Source organism: Rousettus aegyptiacus, unplaced genomic scaffold, assembly GCF_014176215.1.
Source record: "Rousettus aegyptiacus isolate mRouAeg1 unplaced genomic scaffold, mRouAeg1.p scaffold_m13_p_11, whole genome shotgun sequence".
In the NCBI taxonomy this organism is placed as follows: Eukaryota; Metazoa; Chordata; class Mammalia; order Chiroptera; family Pteropodidae; genus Rousettus; species Rousettus aegyptiacus.
In genome coordinates, this window is record NW_023416286.1 from 46155228 (window position 1) to 46177557 (window position 22330).

The 22330-nt window shown below is 39.6% G+C and overlaps 1 protein-coding gene across 5 annotated transcripts in view; it reads right to left on the bottom strand.

Annotated features, from left to right (window-relative positions):
- Nucleotides 1-22330, bottom strand: part of SH2D4A (SH2 domain containing 4A) — a 51002-nt gene that overhangs the window by 15978 nt on the left and 12694 nt on the right. For 4 of the 5 annotated variants that reach the window (XM_016136082.2, XM_016136086.2, XM_016136085.2 and 1 more), the window contains exons 3-7: nt 21465-21624; nt 19803-19974; nt 6327-6407; nt 2582-2693; nt 736-937 (exon numbers count right to left, since the gene is read on the bottom strand). In XM_016136082.2, coding sequence (XP_015991568.2) covers nt 736-937; nt 2582-2693; nt 6327-6407; nt 19803-19974; nt 21465-21624 — 727 coding nt within the window. The remainder of the gene's footprint in view (nt 1-735; nt 938-2581; nt 2694-6326; nt 6408-19802; nt 19975-21464; nt 21625-22330) is intronic. The other variant, XM_016136087.2, reaches the window with a different exon arrangement.

Below are 22330 nucleotides of genomic sequence, written 5' to 3' on the forward strand. Positions count from 1 at the left end.
TAAGTGTCACCTCTCCATATATTAGAATATTAAATATCATATATCAATAACCAAGAGGAAAGAATTTTATAATCAGTTAACATAAGGGATGAGGGGGGTTTCTGTTGTGATATTATTGTACTTTTCTTCAGATATTTTCCAAAAATATTATTTTGCCTAATCCCCGCACCGCCCCCCCCCCCCGCCCTCTGCCAACCTAGGAGATAAAGATACCATCAACACCAAATAAAGAATTCATTCAAAAAAAAAATATTTCCAAATTCTCAACATGTGAGCATGGCTATGTATCCCCAAGTTGGAATTAGCATCAAACTTTAATCCTGAGCAATGAAAATGTAGCTCTACTGATGACGTGAAAGTCGGCAAGCCCTTAGGTTCTTACTTCGATACTCTTTCACTACTAAGAACGATACTGGGAATTGACAGAACCTCAGTTGTGTCCTCTTGTCCCTTCCTTGGCTCACCTGCTGCCACCAGGTGGGGGTGCGCGAGTGGCATGGGAAGTTGGCAAACTCAATGCTCATCATCACTAAGTGATTGGGTATATTAATTATAACAACTGTGGATATTTTATAGATAAGAAGGGGGTAAATGTCAGACAGGCTTAAAGGTGAGGCTGAAATTAGTTACACAGCCAACCAAATGGTCCTCCACTTCCTGTGGCCCATGATGCGATTTGTCCTCATTCAGCTCATTTCAATCCTCATTCTTAAAGCTATCTGCGTGACTTCTTACCTAACAGGCTTTTGAGGACATCCTGCTGGGTTTAGGAACATAGGCTTGGGTGGAAGAGGGGGTCTTTTGGGTTTCTGTGGAACGCTTGGGGGACTTTGCAGTCCCTCACCACTCCTTCCTTTCTGGGATAACCTCTTGTAGTCTTCCCGGGCTTGTTTAGCCAAGGAGCGTCTCCTCTCATCAGCTGCTTTGGATTTTCGCACTAGAAAAACAAAAGGGTTTGAGAAAGGCCCTCATTAGCCCACAGAGGTGGTCAGAAGAATCAGCACTGCAGCTGGTGAACAGATGCTGTCATCGGATGATAATAATGAGCGATCACTATCAAGGCCTATTATTCAGATAGGGCTCGCACATTCACAACTGCCCAGAGTTCACTGCAGAATTCCTCTTTATACGGGAGTTTGGGGACTTTCCGTGAGGGAGAGAGGAGGAAGGGACAAGATAGAAACACAGATCCTTTTGTTTGAGGATTTCTTGTAGTCAGTAAGACTAAGTGACAAGTCACATCCTGAGTGAGGATTCCACTTGGCAGAGGTGATGTCATATCCTTCATGCCACTCTAGTTTAGGATGTCACGTGCCCTGAATCACTAGCAAAGGTCAAGCTGTCGGGAACTTCTCAGAGGCTCAGGCTGTGCATAGGGTGAACAAGCAGTGAGGCTCACTGCTGGTCACACTCAGAGCCCACTGTGAGCTGAACCCATTGGAAATTGGCCTATCAGACCAAGAAGTAAAGTGATTCTTACTACAGACAATCATTGGACATGTTGGTACATAAAAAAGTACCCCAAGGCTGCCTTTTAATAGTGTCTTATAAAATGGAGGGTTAATTGTTTTTGTTTTACTTTTGTTTTAATGACGCGGCATTAAAGGGCTCTAATGCAAGATGTAAGAATAATTTTCATTGAGTGTATATACACATCCGGCATTGCTCAAATCTTACTACGTTTGACTTCAAAGAGATGACAAAGATGTTCCATTACGCTAGGACTTCATTGCAGAGAAGTGACTAGATCTTGCAAATATTTCTGTTTCACAGGACTGTCATTTTAATGGTGCTCATTGAACTGGAACCAAAGATTAATTTCGGATTCTCAACATCCCGCAAAAATTGCTACTCCTCTTCCTCAAGTTGCCTCAGGAGCTGATCTGGCAGTTCAGGCTTCTTTGTTTGAGTCAGACGGAAACCCTAGTGCTTTCTCAAACCTGAGTTAACTTAGCATCTTCACATCTTCAGCTGCGCTCTACTCCACAGTCACCTGCACTGGCTTCTTTCTGAGAGGTTTACCTCTGGTAGTGCTAACTCAAAAAAGAATCGGGGTTGGGTCAGAGGCGTGGAAAGGAGGCTAATATATTCAGCCTGTTATTCCTGTGTTCTTCTGATTACAAAGCTAAGATATGTTCACTACAGAATTTTTAGAAAATTAGAGAATAGTAACAAGAATTCAAATAAGTGACTTGAATCCCACCTCTCCAAGAAAACTAATGTTAACATGTTAATTGCCTTCCAGTTCTTTTCCTTCATATACTTAGATATTTAAAAATAGGGATAATTTTCATACTATTTTATGTTTTTACTTCTCCTTGCTAAAAAGGTATAACATCCCAAGGTCAAAAAATTCTTCGGAAACATGTTTTTTTTCATAGCTATATATCATTCTATCATATTAATATAACATAATTTTGATGGTACAAAGATGAATTGAGAATCTTTCTGCTATTCAACAAATGGTTCATAAGCCTTTAGGTAATAGTTTAGTGTTAAAACATCTCTCAACGATCACTTTAAGTGTTTTCTAGATTATCATTTCCTTACAATTGACTTTGAAAGGCTTCTGGGTACTTACAAGATGCCTGCCACTCCGAATCTTCTTTCCAGTTCTTATAAATCTGCTTGGTTCTCTCTTCATCTATTTGTTTTATTTCTTCATCTTGTGTTTTCTTTGTGGATTCCTTCTTCTGTTTAAAATAAATAAGAAACAAACACTAGTGAGCAACTCTGGCAGTCTTCTTGGATGAGGAGGGCTCTAGGCACACCTGATTTCCATCTAACTTCCTCTGGCCCCCTGAGGAAGGACTTTGGTGTCGTGGGAAAAGCATGATGTCAGCCATACCCGAAGCCGGCTGCCTCAATCTGGTGTACAACACCATGGCTGGTTACTAAACCCCTCTCAGGCTGGTTCCCCATACGTAAAATTAGATAATTAAGACTATTTTGTAGAGTTATAATAAGGGTTAAATAACTTTTTAACAGTGCCTAGCACACTGTATAACAGATAGTAAAAATTCAATAAACATGCTTTAAATTGGGTCCCCTGAAGTAAGGTGTAAACACTGTTTCATGACACCAGTGTAAACACTACAGTACCTGACAGGTTCCACAGAATAATGGTATGTTTCTAACACAATCTCAGCTGTGTCTGAAAATGTGGTACTTATACATGATTTTAGGTGGCTCAAAAAGGAATTTCTTTTTGTCTTAAAAAAATAAAACAGAAAAATATTTTTTAAACACATCCTCTTTGAGAAGGGAAAATATTTGTTAAAAAATGAATCTTCCTTTAAAAAAGAATTCAATGGTTTTTTCTGTAGTAAAATAAACACAACATAAAATTTACCATCTTATCAATTTGTAACTGTACAGTTCTGTAGCATTAAGAACTAACACATCAAATCACTTAGACTCAAAAAGTACTTTGTTTATTTGGGTACAGCCTTCTGAGTGCTCAAAAGACAACTGAAATTGCAACTTAGTGAATTAAATTAGAGCCTTGGTTAACTACAAAATGAAACACACTGAGAGGGTCAGGAAAGACTGACTTTGCTTCATTCTCCATCACAAAAATGACAGTTTTGTTTTCTTTCGTGTTTTCCTAGAAAAATAAAGACTTTCTTGCTGTTAAATTATTTCACTACAATTAGAATATAAACCTTGATGTGAATTTGTTTTTAATCACCGTAGGCAGTCATAAATCATAGTTAATGTAGAAGGTGATAATTCATAAACTGTACTTCACTTCAGGTGTACGTAAACTTCTGTGTATTTATTATTTTCATTTCTTTCTTATACTCTTTTCCTGCCTAGAGCTAAGCCCCCTTGGTTTATCGACATTATAAAAACCAAAAAATAGCTTCTTGGTGTTTGAAATGACTGCTAAAATTTGTCATCCCCTTACCGAAGCTGTCTACAAGTCTGAAATACATACGAAGTGCTGCCAGCAAAATCTACGCGTAAACATAATTTAAAAATCTTAAAAGTGGAGCTTGGTTCATCTTCCACATTCATACTTTAAAATGATTTAAACTGATTAGAAAACAATATAGTTATAACATTCAACTATGATATTATGGGTTTTGTTGCTTACAAAAAAGCGAGAAGTTTACTAAGTGAGTCCACCTAAGGAAAATTATTAAGTAAAAAATGATGCAGATGACACTCAAATGTCTGAGAGTGCTATATTTGCTAAACCATATTCCTTGTTGATCTTTACTTTCTCTATGTAAAACAAAAAACAAAAAACAAAAAAACCATTTCCTCATTAGGAATGTTTTGCTATGAGCAGGTAGGTCCACGATGGGAACTGTGAGCCAGGCATGCGGAAGTCAAAGTGAAGCCTGGGGAATGAAGAGGCAGCAGGGCTGAGGCCGGACACTAGAGCAGATGCCCTGGGGCTGAGGTGTGGAGCTGGCGAGGGGCAGTGTGATCTATCACAAGGTTTCCTGCAGAAAGCCCCTCACCTGGCCTGTTGATGGAAGTACTCACCACCTGTGCCTCATTAGACTGTATCCATTGACCCAAAGTAGGAAGACTCTCTTCCATTATCTTTGTTCTATAGAGAAGCTTGGTAAGCGATCTGCACATTCATTCTCTTGAATTCTGATATAATTTCTTAAGTTAGAGAAGGAATGGAATGGCACCTGGCCCTGGGCATTCTCATGAAACGTTAAAACTGTGAAAGTCTGGCTGTCTCACATTCAAAAGTGTGGATCGGAACCACACGTCTAGTCCACCACCCCACCTTTTGAGAGACAAGAAACCTTAGACCCGGTCTAAACAGTGATGTGCCTCAGGCCTCAGACCACTTCTCTTTTCCATCGAAATTTACACTCTAGATGACCTCATCTTTCCTCATGACTTGAAATATCAAATTCCTTATAAGGGTCTACACGATTCTCAGCCCTTATCTGCCCTCTCGTTTACTGACCTCTCTGCCTTCCCTTGGCCATGCAAATTGAGCTATTGCCTCTGTGCCTTCCTACCTGCTGTTCTCTCTCACCAGGACAATACTTCCCCCCAGCCATCCACATAGCTCCCTCCTTCATTCCTTCAGGTCTCTACTCCAATATCACCTTCTGAGAGCAGCCTTCTCTGACCACCTCTCTAAGAAACTAGTTCCCACCCTCCCAGCATTCCTTGGCTCCCTTATCCTAAATTATTTTCTTCCATAGGAATGATGACCACCTGACTTCAAAGAACTGTTTATCATCTAGATAAACTAGAATATAAGCTTCCTGAGGGCAAGACTTTTATCTGTTTTGTTCATTGTGTCTCCAATGCCTGTAAAAGTGCCTAGCACATACGAGAAACACAATACAATACACGTTGGTTGAACAGACACACAGATCCTTCCTCTTTCTCACCTGTCTTCATTTAAAATGATACAATGTACTCTGAGCAGCGTTACTGAAAATTTCCTTTAGATACTCTATTGCTGCTGTTTTAGAAAGAGGTACATATGTGCTACATCAGCAGTACACACACCAGGGCTACAGATCCAAAACTTTATCACATTTTCTAGAAGTCTCAGACATGCGAGCTATCCCATTCATGCGTGTCTCTACAGAAAAGTCAGGGAATTGATCTTACTGTCCACTGTTCCTGTCTAAGGCCAGGAACACAGGCCTTGGGGCCCCCCTCCACTACAGCCCCCACATGAGGCCTATGGTTACTCGGAATCTTCTCTTTACAGCCTTGTGTCCGACCCTACTTTTTCAGCTCTCTGCAAGTCAAATCCTACTACAGTTTCCAAGCGTAGCCTCTGCCTCATTGATTTTGAGCAATGCATGATGCGATAACAGTCTAGCACAACGGAGGAAGAGGGTTCAGCCTGTACGACGAATCCCACATCTGGATGAATATGAAGGAGATCTGAGTGCCCGAAGGAGCCCTGGCACAGTGGGCGTGGAGGATACAAGAGGCTGCTCATTGTAAGGGATAGGTTCACATAAACGATGAACACATACGGGACTTAGTCTGAAATCACTGTTTCTGCCAAGTGTAGTGTTTCATTTATCACTCTCTGAAATCAGCCTTCCCTCAGTATTCGCAGCAGCCCAGGATATTGTCTCTGTTTTAGATCTTTAGTGAGTCTAGCCGATACGTCTTGGCATCTGTTCTTTCCATGATACTCAAGACTTTCAATTTTAGATAAATAGGCAAAGATGAATAGCTGTGTTCAAAACCTTTAAAGACAGATTTCACATTCTGCTGCTTAATTTCATTTCTGCATGAGACTAATACACCAGTTTGTGAAACATTAGTGGGAATGGCTATGCATTTAGCCCCCTGAAGACAGAATATAAATCTTTTACCTGGTGAAATCCATATGCCTTCATACGATTGATAGAATCTGCCAACATTTGTTGAATATTTCTCGAGGAACTGGAGGGTAACTAAAAATTTAAAAAAACACACACATTTTTATACCATTGGAGCTGCACTGCAATTTCAGAAAACAATTTGTTAATGCTTCCCTTGCTTTAACGTTCTCCAGTGCTGTCCCCTGGCTCACAACTGGAACCACTAAAGTTTACTACTAGCACCCAAGTCCCTGAGCCAGTTCTGACTGAGGCAAGCAGAGAGGTGGAGCCTCATCCTCCCCACTCAGTGGGGCTTAGAAGTGAATTACTGCCCGAGAGCCAGGAGCTGGTGGTTTGCTCATGACAAGTGAGTTTGTCTGTCTTGCTCTCAGTGGGCCCTGGGCCCCTGGGATGACTTCCAGATGTCAACATTACTCCTTAATCTAAATTCTCTCCTTCCTTTCTCCATACCTGCTCTACCAACCCCCTGCGTTTTACGTCAGACCAGAGAAGTGCTTAGTCTCTGCCATTGAACTGCATACACCTTGCTCAGCATCCAGAACTGGAGGCATGCCCAGAATACCAGTTTGGTGCCTGGATGCCCTGCCTACTTTCCCTGTCTGATCACATTCCTCCTCTCTCCTTCCCTTGACTCTGTTACCCAGTCCACTATCCAGGTTTCTGCTACTCTAGATGGATTTCCCAAGAGGCAATTCCTGCCAGTGAGGTTCCCAGATCCACTGCCTGGATTCCCTGGTGTCATTCCTGCCTGCCACATGCAACCCCCTCTGGCATTGTGACTGAGCTGACATAGCATAGCAGGTGTCTCTTAAAACCAGGTCAGTTACATAGGCTCCATCACTCTGACCCTGGCTTGAGTGCAGAGTCTGGGCCAAGTCCCAGGACAGACAGCCACATGCCTTGTATAGCCTGATGTAGCCACCCACAACCCACACTGCCGTGACTTTGTGCCTTGTGCCTGCGGACTCATTCCTGAATTCTGGCAGAGATCAGAAATTACCTACGAATTTTCAGCAGAAAGCTGGTATCAAGATTCAGCGTGGAACACAGAGGGTACTATACAGTCATCACTATGCTATGTAACAAACCAGCACGGCTGCTTCAATTTTGCCTTTTTCGCAATAGTCGAATGTGCTGCATTCCCCAGCTGCCTTAGCCGTTAGGTGTGCTCATATGAATACATTACCTCCAATACAATGCAGGTGATAACAGATACTTGCTACTTCTATCCGGGCCCTTAAAATCTCCCTCATGCACACCTCCAGGCCGCTTCCCCTTCCTCTGGGCTGGAATCATGACAGCAGTCATGCTACTACTAGAGACAGCAGAGCCACCAAAAACCTGAGCCCCTAAATGACTGTGTGGACCTGAGTTGTTCAGAACCAGAACACCCATCCTGGATGTTACAAGAGAGAAGATGAACTTCTATTGTGTTTTAACTATTGCCTTTTGGTCCATTTGTTGCAGAAGTTTAATCTATCTTAGCTGACAAAACTGGCCCAACAATTGCTGGTGGCGCACGCCAAGCTCTCCGCTAAGATTTTTCACTAATCATGCTATTAATGCTAATGCCAACTAATGACTGCTGTGACTAGGCACTGTGTTAGTGACTTAGTATTGTTTTTATTCCTCACAACATCTGATGGATACGTAGCATAATGTCCAACTTTCGAATGAAGAAAGTGAATCTCAGAGGAGCTGTGCAGCTTACTGAAATCACACAGCTGGCTTGTGCCAGAGTTTATGCTTGTCTCACTATGCCAACATTGTAATGACAGGAAAATGAATTGCAAGTCAAATATTCCTTATGCTTATTTTTTGGCAGAGTAATGAGTCCTATAGGTTTCACGATTGCTACTTGCCATATTCTGTCTTATTTTTTCTTATTTTAATATTATTAAAGGATATGTAGCTACTCTGCACCTAAAACAGAACAGTACAGCAACCAGTTCCTCTATTTATAAACAGGCAGAAACTGTTTCAACAGGTTTCGTGTAAGTCTGTCTGTTCAAAAGTCCAAGATGACTTTGAAAGGATCAGGCTTGCAGTCTCCGAATACATTTCCACTACAAGGGATGTAAGATTTAAACACAGGGCACACTCTCCCTTTCCTCAATAACATAAGATCTGTAAGGCATCATTTTGCAAAAAAGGATCAGTTTCTTCTATGTTGAAAATTAGGAGGCAGGTAACCTCTTCAGGTACTGTAGGTAATGCTCCAACCATGCTAGCTGCACTCCCGGCCTCTCTATTGGTTTCAGAAGGACCTGGACCTGTGCAACTAGCAGAGTTTTGGACCAAGGATTTGTCAGTAGCACCTCCACCACGCTCAGCCTTCATGCGTTTGAACAAACTGTTAGTTGTTTCCTGAATTAGCATCAGGCTAATAGGCATTTGACGCTGCTTCTCTAACACATATATTCCAAAGTGTTGTCTACTTCATCAAACATTTCTCCCCCACCATCACTTGCCTATTACTGTCATCCGCATAAGTGTAAACCTTTAAACATATTGTGTGAGTTATTCTTAGAATTATTCCTTCAGCTGGACTATTCATCTATACATACATACAACATATCATCTCACCACTTGCTTTTAATATCTTAATTTTTTTTTTATATCATCATCAGATTCCTTCTCTTACTAGCACTTTCAATATACCTACTGCTTTTGCACCTGTCAGATATGGTGGGTTATTAATATTCTTAAAATAACTCAATAACTTAAGCACAGACACATGAACCAGACAATGAAAAGGACATGATGCCAGAGACTGAAGGTCCACAGTGATTGTCAGCACCATCTACTGGTACCGGTCAGAGGTGACATCCTTTCTTTGAAGTTTTAGGTTTTGTTTTCAGGTACTAAAGCTCAAAGCTGGTTCTTAAGTAGAAGACTTTTTAGCATAAGCAATACTTCTACATGTTTAAAACATATTGTAAGCTCTACAACTACTGACACATACTAGGAATCTCATTTATAAAAATACTAATTTTCAAAATGAACCAAGAATTGCCATTATTCCAAAGCATTAAACTCATATGAAGAACTTTATCAAGACTTATGTAGAGTGTTTCATTCAAGTACACTTACATGTTCCACAAATCCACAAAATACATAGAGTATAATGTAATAGATGAGAATCGTGTGATCCAAAAAAGATTTCCTTTATTAAAAAAACAGCCAGATTAGTGCCTCAAAAGTAGTTAGTTATGACACAAACAAAAGCAATTATTTATGACATCAATATGAGAGGGAGACAACCTCAATACCATTGTCTCTCTGAGTGCTCCCAGAATAAGGATGAAGAGGCTTCTTGGCGAGGGTACCATGCCCTCTCTGAAGCATCCATATGATGCTGTGTTCCAGTGATCTTTAATCATTCCTATTGGTAACACAAGAAAGGGAAGAAAACTACCCATCTACCTACATTACTTTTGCTTACGAAGCACTTTCAAGTTCAATACGCCATTTGATCTTCATATCAACCCCATAAGGGTGTCAAAGCAGGTACTGTCCCCTTATCAAAGAGGTAAGGTGACCAGTTAATACGGAAGCAGAGACTGAAACGCATGTCTTCTCCATGTCTATAGCTTGCTCATTCTGTAGGGTCCCCCAAAGTGAACATATGTCTGCTCTCACGCATGCAAACCACTACAGCCACCTCCCATCTGCTACATATCAGGGACTTCAGCAGCTGCTGAAACTCTATGAGTAGAATTAAAGCAATCTTATCTGCTTCAGATTTGTTTTACTTAAAAATAAAAACTGCGAACAATGTTGTAATTAATATAGGCATTATTTGTAATAATTAAAAATGTAAACAACCTAAGTGTCCTTTGATAGATGATTAGATAAAGAAGATGTGGTACATATATACAACAGAATACAAGTCAGCCATAAAAAAAGATGAAATATTCCATCTGTGAGAACATGGATGGCTCTTGAGTATTACGCTAAGGGAAATAAGTCAGAGGGACAAGGACGAGAACTGTATAATTTTATTCATATGTGGAATATAAAACAAAAAGCAACAAACAAACAAACAAACAAATTCATAGATACAAACAGAATGGTGGTTACAGAAGGAGGAGGGGTGAGGGGAGAAGGAAATGGGTAGAGAGGATTAAATACATGGTGAGGGAAGGAGACTAAGCTTGGGGGTGGTGATCACACAATAGAGTATACAGATAGGGTATTACAAAGTTGTACACCTGAAATTTATGTTATTAACCAATGTTACCCCAATCAATTTAATAAAAATATTAAATAAAAACTACCACATAATATTAATGAAAAACTCCAAAAAATAAAGAGAAAACTTGAAAGTCAATGACACCAGAAGCTAGAGGACTTCCTGTGGACAGCAAGACAGAATGTGGTCCTCTCTAATCAGCGCAGACTCAGCTAAATCTGGGCGTGGACCCCATCCGCGGTGACTGAAAGATAGTGTATATGTATAAGTATGTGTATGTGTATGTGTATGTGCATGTGCATGTGCATGTGCATGTGAATGTGTATGTGTATATGTATTTTCATTACCATTAAACTTAGAAGTATGACAATTCAAATCCATATAAGCAATTGGGTTATCAAAAGGTGCTACTAGCAATATTGATATTATATGGTTACAAATTATATTTCCCCCAGAGACTATTCTAATTACACTTTTAAAACTGGTTTGAAAAATAGTTTATTCTGGCTTCTAAGTTAATATTCACTCTGTTTGAGAGTAGAGCTATGCAAACAAACAAATGCCAAGCACCTTTAATTCTAAGTAAGCCACAAAAATTCAAAACACAGAACATCTTTAGCGCTCAATTTTTATGGTGCATATGAAAATGATGAATTAATATGCTAAAATCAAGAGTTCACTTTGGAAAACAAACTACTAGGTTAAGTATTTACTAATCCTGTTCTTTTAAATCTCTTAAATACATAGTGTTCCTTAATGGACTGATGGTCAGAGTACTAACCTCCTGAGGGCAAAGACTGTGTCTGCTTAACTCACTGATAGCTGAGCCTCAGCAAACTCACAGGGACTGGCATTTAGCAAAGCCTCAATAAATATTTGGTGAATGAATGAACACACTATAAATTCATGAAACACTTTCTCTTTCATTAAGAGATGTTCTTTTATCTTAAAATTAATCAAGATCGACTGAATTCAAATTCTCTGAAAATCGATGGCCTGTAACTCATACATTTTGCTAACCGGGTCACTGGAATACTCAAACCATTTTTGTCCCCAATCATTGTAAATAAAAGGGAAATCTCTGAATGATGACTGTAATATTCAACTTTTGAACATATAGGTATTTAGCGTTTTCTTTATAAAATAATGGGTTAGCCAGAATAATGAAACTGTGTTTTGATAAAGTTACAGAGAATAATAATATAGAGAGAGTGGAGATATTTTCCTAAGGCCAACTAGACTAATAAGATGAAAAACGGGACAATCAATTTTACTGCTGAAAATATAGTACAGAGTCCCTGTGGAATGATTTTACTGATACATGAATTAGGACAACAGATACCCCAGGGCATCTTTTCCCTGTTTCTCTAATATGGTTTGTAGCAAAATCTATGCACGGAGACTACCGGATAGCTGGACTTAAATGTATACCAGACTCTAAAATGATGCGTAATTTTATGGCATACCTTTAAATAATATATTGTCTTTAGTGTCTGAGTTTATTCTGAGACTATTAAAGCATAGAACTGCCATGCTGGATAAACATCTTTCATCACACCTTCCCCCTCCAGCCCCTTAAAGCTACGTGCAAACAGCAGAACTGGGCAGTAACATCCCCAGAAAATGCAATAATGCAGAACTGGTAAACAGGTTGTTGAGGCAAAGCATTTCAGATATGAAAGAGTTACAAATGCTACTCTTACATTCTTACCAGGGAGATACCTGACATATGAGCCATGAAAAAAGAAAAAGAAGACAAACAAGGGAAACAAAGTAATTATTAAATATAAAGTATAAGTATGAAGTAATAAAGGAGTGTTAAGAGAATAGACAAGGAGTCTTAAAAACACGATTGATTTAGGAAGTCTTGACACAATGGAAAATAGGAACTTAACTATAAATAATGATAGAAAATAATATTTACATCATATATAATACTTTACAAAACAATTTTATGTTGATTTTTTTCATTTGATTCTGACATCCAACCCAGTGATATGTAGCTCTTATAACCTCCATTTTTTAGATAATGAAACTGAGCCCCAGAGAGTTAAATGACTGACTCTAAGTGGTCAACGGGACCTTGCATTTCGTAACTCAGGATTCCATCTTTTTCTTCCCAGTATACCACTTCTAGTAAGTCAGATAAGTGAATTATTGCAAATATCACTTGCAATCATACAAAATAAAGTTGTTACCAACTTCATAATGTATAACTCTCAAAGACTAGTAATGTTTTACTCATTTCTAATTTATCGTATATTAAGCTTTTTATGTAACATACTGTTTTTAAAAACACAACAGCTTAAATGGCTTTTTAAGGCCCAGGGTTTTTAAATCTATCTTATATAAAATTTTATTCTACAAACTATCATGAAATTCTATTACAGTCACACGGAACTGCTTGGGTAATTGTGTAACTCTCTGATTATGGCTCTACCCTTGAATTAATAAAATTAGAACAATTAATTCATCTGTTTTTACCTGGTATGCCCAATACTTCATCTCCCACAAAAATAATATTGAAATGCTTCCTGCATGTATACTAGAAGGGAATATACACAAGGGAAACAGTTACTGGTTTGGAATTATCCCTTTTTCCTTCGTATCCAATTCAATCCTCCACATTCTAGCTTGCATTTCAGAGACACATTTCCTGTCTGTTTACAGTGGGATTCCTTCTTATAAGTGTGAACCCGACTCCCTTTCTGAGATTGGCAATATGGCTGTCTTCAGACCAGAGCCAGGCTAACCCAAGTTGCTTCTATCAATCAGGCACAGGGCCTCTACTCTGGGGCAGGGTGCAGGTTTCTCTACCCTGCCTATTCACCAAGCTTAATACTCACTTCTGATTAAATCACCTAAGGAGATTTGCTCAAATACTACTTGTCACCCTTTAAAGAAAGCCCAAGCCACATTAAACCCCAAACTTTGGCTGCTATGCAGGAGCACCTGAAGATGAATTAGGGTCTAAAAAAAACAATTCAGCATATTACTTTCTATTCTTTTAAAGAAGTGGTCTGATCTTAATGTCTTGTTTCTGAATCTCTCCTTTATAAAGGCAAACAACCAAAATCCGGTTTTAGAGAACTGTTGGTTTTTGAGTAGACAGTAAACTTAACTTTGGTTTGGAAGGGATGTATGGAAGAAGGAAGTCTCTTATTATGTCTGAAAATCATTTTTCAGGTTGCTCTTTCACTGCTATCTACTACTGGGAACATAATGCTATGAGTTAGAATGACACTTAAAAATAGAACTGAAAACCACTGTGGTTTTAACATCCAGTTTACAATCAAAATGGACATTTTAGTGGTGAGTTTTTGTTAATAGTTGTTATAGTGAAATGACAGATTTATGAGCTAGTATCAGAGCCCTGAGGCAGTGTGAGAAGTGTATATGTTGTGTGTGGTGTGTGTGTTTGTGTGTTTATGTGTGTGTGTAGGGATGGGAAGCAAGAGGTCCTAACTAACATGAAGAGGAAGAATCTTGCTCTAGGCTTTTTAGTCTCTTAGCTTCAAGGTCTTTTTATTTTTATTTTTGGAATGTTTTGAATCCTAGTTGTTTGTGTTATAATTTTTTTTAATCTCCTGTTTTGTAATGTGGTCTACTCTGAAGGCCGTTTCTTTAAAAATAGTAATTCTCTAGGGATAAAATCTAAAAGTGAGTAGATAGTTTTATTCAAGGTCCCCTTTGGGGCAAGGACAGTGGGTCCGCTGATTAATGAGTTCCCAGCCTACAAATTACTTTTAACAGAGAAACACAAAGGGTTTTATCTTTGCATTAGCATTCTCTGCTATTCTACCAACCTCACTCAGAACTGCTCTGTTCTCTCCCAAATTCACTTACAGGAGAAGGGGAAAGACACTGGCTGCATTCAGAGAGCTGTCGACCCTGGGGCTCCCTGAGGGTCTCCAATCAGCCAGGAGTACTCCAAGTTCTTACCCCAACTCCCCAGGGAGTGGGGTATGAGTCTGCTCACACAGTGCATCACCTGCCATTTTCTTGGCACCTATTAACTTCCCATCGGACTTGTTGGTGCCTGGGAATGACATCTGCTTCCCAACCTGCATGTCTTAAGAACCTGGCTGAGTGACAGCTAACTCCTGATATATACCATCACCTCCTATTCAGCAACAGACACCAAGTAACACTGTGTTTGTTGTGATCCACTAAGAACCACAATGCTCTTACTAAATATTAAGCAAAACATCATTTTTTAATCTCCCAAGCGCTATTGCCACTGCCAGAAATAAGGACAGGGCAAGTATTTTGTAAGGAACAATAGCTTTTTAGAATGAAAAACCACACATTCAGCTCTAATCTAGGCATTATTTCAGCCTCTTCAGCTTTCACAAACCACCCGGCCTCCCTTTGCTTCCAACTATTCATCTGAAAAATAAAAAGGACCAAGGCTAGGCTCATGATAAGAATAGCATCTTATAAGGGATTTGGGGGGGAGGGGAAATCTTGTTGCTTTTATTAGATGATATTGGGCAAGCATCTTCGAATGAGATAATTTATAAATGATCTCAGCTTCCTTTGTAAAGAAACAATATTGCTAATTCAATCCCCATTTTACAGAAGAAATAAATTCCTTCCAGGATATGGCCCCAAGTCACAGAGCTGGCTCTAACCACGGAAATCTCCATTCCTAGACTAGAGGCCATCTACTGTGTCAGCAGTCTGATTTCAAGGCATCTCACAGCTAATCGGGCATTCTTCCTTTTAGCCATCTTTTTGTTAAAAATGAAACTTTAAATAAACAAATATATTCTTTAAAATATTTTGTAAAGATTATCGTGAATGCGTAAAAAAAGCTCTGAGACTGGACCCCATATTTTCTAAACTCTGAAGCAGGGGTCAAATGACTCTTCTCAAAACCCCCAGCTTTGCTTCTTGTGGCTCTAAGAGTGAAGCAGAAATTCTTAACCTTTAGAACTGGGGCAAATCTTTCATTGTTCTCGAAGAGATCTCCTTGGATGAAACCATCTGCTAATGAAGATATAAAATAAATCATAGTTACTCTGGTATAAAATAACCCAGTGCAAACTTGTAGATCGGGCTTTTTAGTGTTCTGCTTCCATGGAGGGAAGGGCACAGCTCTCTAATTTTTAATATGTGAGATTAGCTATGTCCCAGGTGGGCCAAGAGATACAGTTTTGAGTCTAGGGGTGGAGTAGGGCTGTGGTAAAAAGCTCGGGATAGGATTGCCAATTGACTGAGAAGACATAATTTGTGTCATATTTCCAGAAATGAAATTGGGTTAACCTTGGCTCTGTACTACTGGGCTTGGACTTCATACTTGTCTAATTCCTGCTTGAACACTAAAAGTCCAGACTTTATGGTGCGGCTTATCCATTGAAACTGTACGGAAGCCCTCCTTAACAGCTGTAGTGATGTGAGAAAATATTTTACTTCAGGTCATGCAGGCATGAGTGTTGTTTAAGATCACGAATGCTTAGAGCTAGAAGGAAATTTATGAGAATTCACCTCAACAAACAGATTCTATCTCTACAACAACTTCTATGACCGAGTATGGCTGCCTGGGGCAGTCTGTGGACAAGTATGTGAGGGCAAGCCCTGCTCAGCAGGGAGAAGTGCTGCAATTGATTAGCGATGTCTGCCCTAGATGTAGACGTGAGAAGTAATCGTACTTATGCTCTGTTTAAAAGTTTCTCGTTTTATAGAAAAGGAGAACGAAATCCAACAGAGACAGAGTCAGAATGAAAACCTAGTTCTTCTGACTACATTTTACCATACTTGCTCTCATTATATTACCATAGATCAAAAATCTACTACAGGTCCACAATCCCTTATTAACAATTCTGAAATCCAAAAAGCTCTGAAAATATATACTTCTATTAAGAGGAAAACCTGACTTGAACTAACATGGGGCTCAGTATTTATAGTAACTGATTACGATCTACTGCTATGAACCAGGAGAAGTCTGGTCTTCTCTTATGCTTCAGTAAAAATATAAAGGGTTACTATTAACCAGTAACACTACTTCCTCTAAGTAACTGGCTCCCACACAAGCGCTTCTACAGTGCTGATTAATATTTGGGTTGAATTTAACTGGGGCACATTTTCTGGCCATGATTTATCATGTGGAAATTTATTACAAGTATAACAAGACCTTTTTTCTTTAGTAAATCTATAGCTGATTTTCCTTGAACACTGTTTATAATTCTGGAAGATTGATTATTCTTTAGATCCTTCCATGGTTATTCAGATAAGCATCATGGTCACTAACATCAATAAAAACTGCTTGATAATTTTTCTTTTTATGATAAATTTTAAGCCTTGTGCAGACAACGAAATTTTAAAGAAATGACAATATCCTTCTAGATTCCATAGTTAAATAAATTATGGCTGGAACATGGGAATCTTTACTATGCAAACCTGAATTGCATTTTGGAAACGTATATTGGATGACTCCCAAAGCTCTAGTTTTGGTTTCTCACCAGAGCTTTTGTCTAAAGGAGCAGATCTAGGGAAGATGATGAATTCTGATTTAAATATAGCAAGGGTCTGATGACAGTGGGAATTAAAGGAGATATACAAAAATGAGGACTTTCTATGATTTGGGGGCAAATCATTTAATCTATCTGAACATTAGTTTCTTCATCTGTCCAAAAGAAATAATACTTGCATGGTCTACTTTACGGGAGTATTGTGAAATGAAATGGCTTTATGAGAAAAAGCTTTGTGAACTCTAAGTCAATTTGTAAGTATTTTATTATTACATTTAAAATCAATTTCTATCTAGCACTACAACCTTGAGTAGCATGGGAAATCCTTGATGTCTCTAAACTACACTCATCTTCTCCTTTAAAACAAACTCCTCCTCCAGACATTCCTGTTTATGCCGATGATACCCCCATTCACTCAGGCATCCAAGTCTGGAATCTTGGATTATGCTAAAACCTTGCTCCCACTCTAATCCACAAATGATCAAAGTGTAAATTTGATCAAGTCAACTCACTGCTGAAAAATCAATGACAATTTCTAATTATTCTTGAAAAAAGTGTCAAAACTCAAGTCTTTTCCAAGACCCTGTCCTGTCTGGCCTTGACCACCCCTCTCTCAATCATAAGCTCTCCTCCTTCCCTTCTACACTCCAGTCAAACAGGCTTCTTTGATTTCTCCAAAGCCCCTGTTCCCCCCCAGCTATATAGACTTTGCCCGCTGTCTGTTTGCCGGAACCTCCAGCCCCAGGTATCCTCTGTGGTCATCTCCACCTCCACGTCCTCTGCAAAGCCATCCTGCACTCCCTGGTATTGCTCAAGTATACCACACACACACACACACACACACACACACGCACACGCACACGCACACGCACACGCACACGCACACACACACACTCTCTCTGACTCAGGGAAAGCTGAAAAAGCAGGAATGAAAAAACTTCCACCTCTTTTTTCCATATTCCTGTACCTACATGTTTCCTTACCCCCTGCTCCAATCTCTTTCCATATGACAGTTTAGGAACCATCTAAGGAATGGAAGAGTGTCACTTTCTCTATAACTTTCTGATATAGGAAAAGAATAACCACAATATGTATTTTCATTTCTATTGTGATCTTTCATCTTACTTGTGAATTTTTTTTCCTAGGGAAATATTGTAATTCAAACGCAAAGATAAGCATGCATACTTAATGCCTTAAAGGAGGCGTTTTGTTGTTGCTGTTGTTGTTCTTCACTTTGGGGGTGTCGAAAGAGGGCTAGCTCTTTGGGGAGAGTACGGTATTAAACATGCTGAGTGCAAAGCGGGTCTGGGAAAGCCTGGTGCTTTACTGCAGATGTGAAGAAAGTACCCAGGCTGACCCTGGGACGTAAACCAAATTTTAGAATTTTGTACCCCTAAATATTTTGAGCCTCATATTTATAGCCCTTTATAAAGTTTCTTCACATTCCTCATATTAATAAGGCAATCGAGTACAATAGTCAAGGAGTGACCTGGGAAGGATTCCTGTAGGTTTGAATCCTGGTTCAGTCTTTTTCTTTTTTTAAATTTATTTATTTAACTTAGTTTCAAGTGTACAGTACATTGGTTAGACATTTATATAGTTCATAAAACGATCCCCCCAATTGCTTACTCCCTCCCCTGGCCCTCCATCTAGCCAACATATTAACACTAACAGCATTCCCTATGCCGTGCTTCCTAATCCCATGACCATCTCTCAACTACTAGTTTGTACTTCTTTAGCCCTTTTATCAACTATAAATAAGACCTTAGACAGATGGAGTAACCATACCAAGTCTCAGTTTCCTCACCTGTAAAATGGACAAACAATCCCTAGGTTATAATATTGTCATGAAGATTAAATGAGACACTCAGCAGTGTGCTTTGCCATGTACTAAGCCCATGAAATAGGCGGAACAGAGAACTGTATTCCCATTTGACAGCCTCAAAGAGGTCAAGAGGACATGCAACCAGTGTCGGAGAGCTGGGGACCTGACCGGAAGCCAAATAACTGCAAATCTCTTGTTAATCCTCAGTGTAATGAAATTCCTGGCAGAAGAAGGTACTTCATAATATAGTATTATTGTTCTTCCAAACTATAATCTAAGGAGCAATTTATGTTTGAGCTTTTTAAACCATCTGGAACATAAGAGAATTCCTATCAGTTCTGAGGATAAAATTCTGTTGTGTTGAGGAACTACCTGTTGCCACAATCACAGGAATCTATGAAGCCGTAGAGGCACTGATATTTGTACTCAACAAAAAGGGGAAGACTCAACAGAATACAGTCTAGATCACAAATGGGCCAGAGTTACTGGCCAGGCGTCAGCAAACTACAGCCTGTGGGCCAAATCTGGTAAATAAATTTTATTAGAACACATCCACACCCATTCATTTGTGCACGGTGGTGACAAGAGCCCACAGGGTCCACAAAGCCTCAAGTGTTTACTATCTCGCCCTTCACAGAAAAGTTGGGGACCCATGTTATAAAAGCCATGTAACAGGGGGAAATGAACCTTGAAAGGATCTTCAAATGCAAAATCTTATTACTGAAGTTCTTTCTTAGCACCTTCAGTCTCATGAAAAAGGATTTTTAAAACCCTTTTTTTTTGGAGGAAAGTAGTAGGTGAGCCAAATCCCCCTCCAAAAGAAATGAACAGCAGGGCCTTTAATTTGAGAGGAATTTTTCCAGAAAAGCCAGGTTTAAATCCTGATACTCGGTTACATTCGCCTCAGTGTCCCTAATATCTTTTCTCTCCCCCAGTGATGAAATTCTGCACATTTACAGATAGGAAAGACTCACTGAAATCTTCTCTTCTTTAAAGGGTGGTGCTGGTCTAGGGCCAGGCCCAGATTCCTCCCCTTCTGCTGCTTTCTTACAGGTGTTTTGAGACTCCCAGGTATCTGGCGCTTGCGGATCATAGTGGTGTGATTTAGTGGCCAGGCTATTGGTGAATTCTTTGGACTGAGTTTTGCTGAAGAGAAACAAATATGAAATTATAAAAACATTATTCGACATGGACAGCTTTTCCAAAGCAGATATCTACATTCAAATTATGTGAAGAACAGTAATAGATACCATTTATGATATGGCATGCCCTTTGCTAGGTATTCCAAAGACATTAATATAATATGCATAACAATCCTATAATAAAGACATTATTATCCTTACTTTATCACAAGCTCAAAATAATTATTAAGTTTTATATATAGTTATATGTATAACTATATATAATTATACATATAACTATATATAAAATTTAATAATTATGTATTATGTAATAAATGTATAATCAAAGGCCACATAGTGGCACAGCCAGGACTTGAATCCAAGTCTGCCCAACTCCTGGTTCAGAAGCTAAACTGCTAGAGCATACTGCCTTCCTAGGACCAGCAGCCAATAATGATCACCGAATGCCCATTTATAGTTTTAAAGTTATAGGAGTTGGTGGGCAACATTGCCAGCCCTTGGGAACTGAACTAAGGTCCATGTGTATGTTTCTATTTTACCACCTCAATTAGATAAATCTATACTCCAGGGAGAGCAGGCTTCACAGGAGTCACCTGGGGGATTCAGCTAAGAGGCTCCATTATCTGCCTCACTGCTACCAAGTCACCTTTCTATATCTTCAGCGATTACATCACTTACTTATTCAAAACCTCTTCGCTGTCCACAGAATGAAGTCCGAACTCCTAAATCTGGCCTTTAAGACACTTTAGAGTATGGCCCCCATCTCCCACTACTTCCCCGTGTATATCCCAAACGCTCACTCATCATCATAACCCAAGGAACCACACAGATTCAAGTCTAGGGGTCTTGATTATGCCCTCTGCCAGCAGTCTCCTTCCTGACATTCTGCAGCTAGACAATATTCCTTATCTTTCAAGGTCCAATTTGAATTCTACCTCTTTTGTGCATCAGAATGATAAGCTCAGTGAGTTCTCCGTTTACAACTTAATTATAGCACGTATCACAGCCTGTAATGGCTGCAGGTAGCTGTGTGTCTGCCTGTTTCTACTCCTAGATTGGAATCTCCTTGTTCATCTTTTAATTCCCAGTGCCTAGCATGGTGGAAGCACCTACAGGGCCTGCTTACTCAGCTGCCCACATCTAAGCAATCTTCTTTGGAGGCCTGAAACTCGAGTATCACTGCATTTCTCGCTTATATTTTTGATGCTCAGCTGTGTCAGCCTGCATCGATTGCTCTAGCATGATTCTAGTGAGCCAGTGATCACTTGGGAAACCACATCCAGATCAAAACGGGAGTGAAAGTGGAGAAATAAAACAGCTGATTTGAAAGCATTGTAGGGGAGGAAAGAGAATTGCCAAGAGAATCGCCAAGAAACTTTCTGAAGAAATCTAAGTGACTTTTTGAGACTCTAAAATCTCATACTACTCTTCCGTCAGAAACTGTGAGCAAGAGGTACCTTTGCATCACCTCTCTTTGGTTTGCAGATCTCATACCTGAGCTCTTCTGCTTCCTGCTCTGCTTTTAGCTGGGCTCTCTCAGCGACAATCTCATTGCAGAGCACGTCATAGGGTTTATCTAGATGGTGTTCGCCCATCACCCAGACCCAAACTTCTTTATCAGCTCCTAGTTTCCAATGAACAGATTTGCTGTTCTCTGCAAGCAAAACAAAATTTGGATTGAACAAATATCTTTAGTCAGGGGTTATTATCTTTCCCATCATTAAAGCATTTAGAGACTTCAGGGGGAAAAGAATTAGATGAGGCAAAGCGCTTCCAACTTGCTCAGGAACAAGCAGCCTTCCCAGGGAGCAATGGAAGTGGTGGCGGTAGGCAGTGGCTGCAATAAGTTTGTTTTAAAAAATGATGAACATTGTTTTTTGAAGCTGCCCATCTTATAAATGAAGAAGGCAAGATGGGGAGGAAGCATGCATTGTCTGCACCAATTTCTAAGGTAACAGAGCTAACAGCAGATACCAGAGACTCTAAAGTCTAAGCATCCCTCCATACGCCAGAAGTACACAGCGCTCCAGGGTTTGGTGTTTCCATTCTCTTTCTGGGCTTTATTGCTGGGTAAAAAAGAATGCATTTTTGAGTTGATAGATTGGCTTCAGTTTCAATCTTAGCCCTGTCACTTACTAGCTGTGTGACTTGGGCAAATTACTTAATCTCTCTGAGCCTCTATTTCCTCCTCTGCAAAATAGGAATAGTGGGGAGGAGGCACCTAGATATGCCAGGTACTTACCCTTGTGCTTGCCAAATTATAGGAGTTCAAGAGAGGTTAACTGCTATCATCACTCTCCTATTGTTTATTTATACGGCTACTCAGAGATTCACACCAGCTTGTGGGAAGATAATACCAC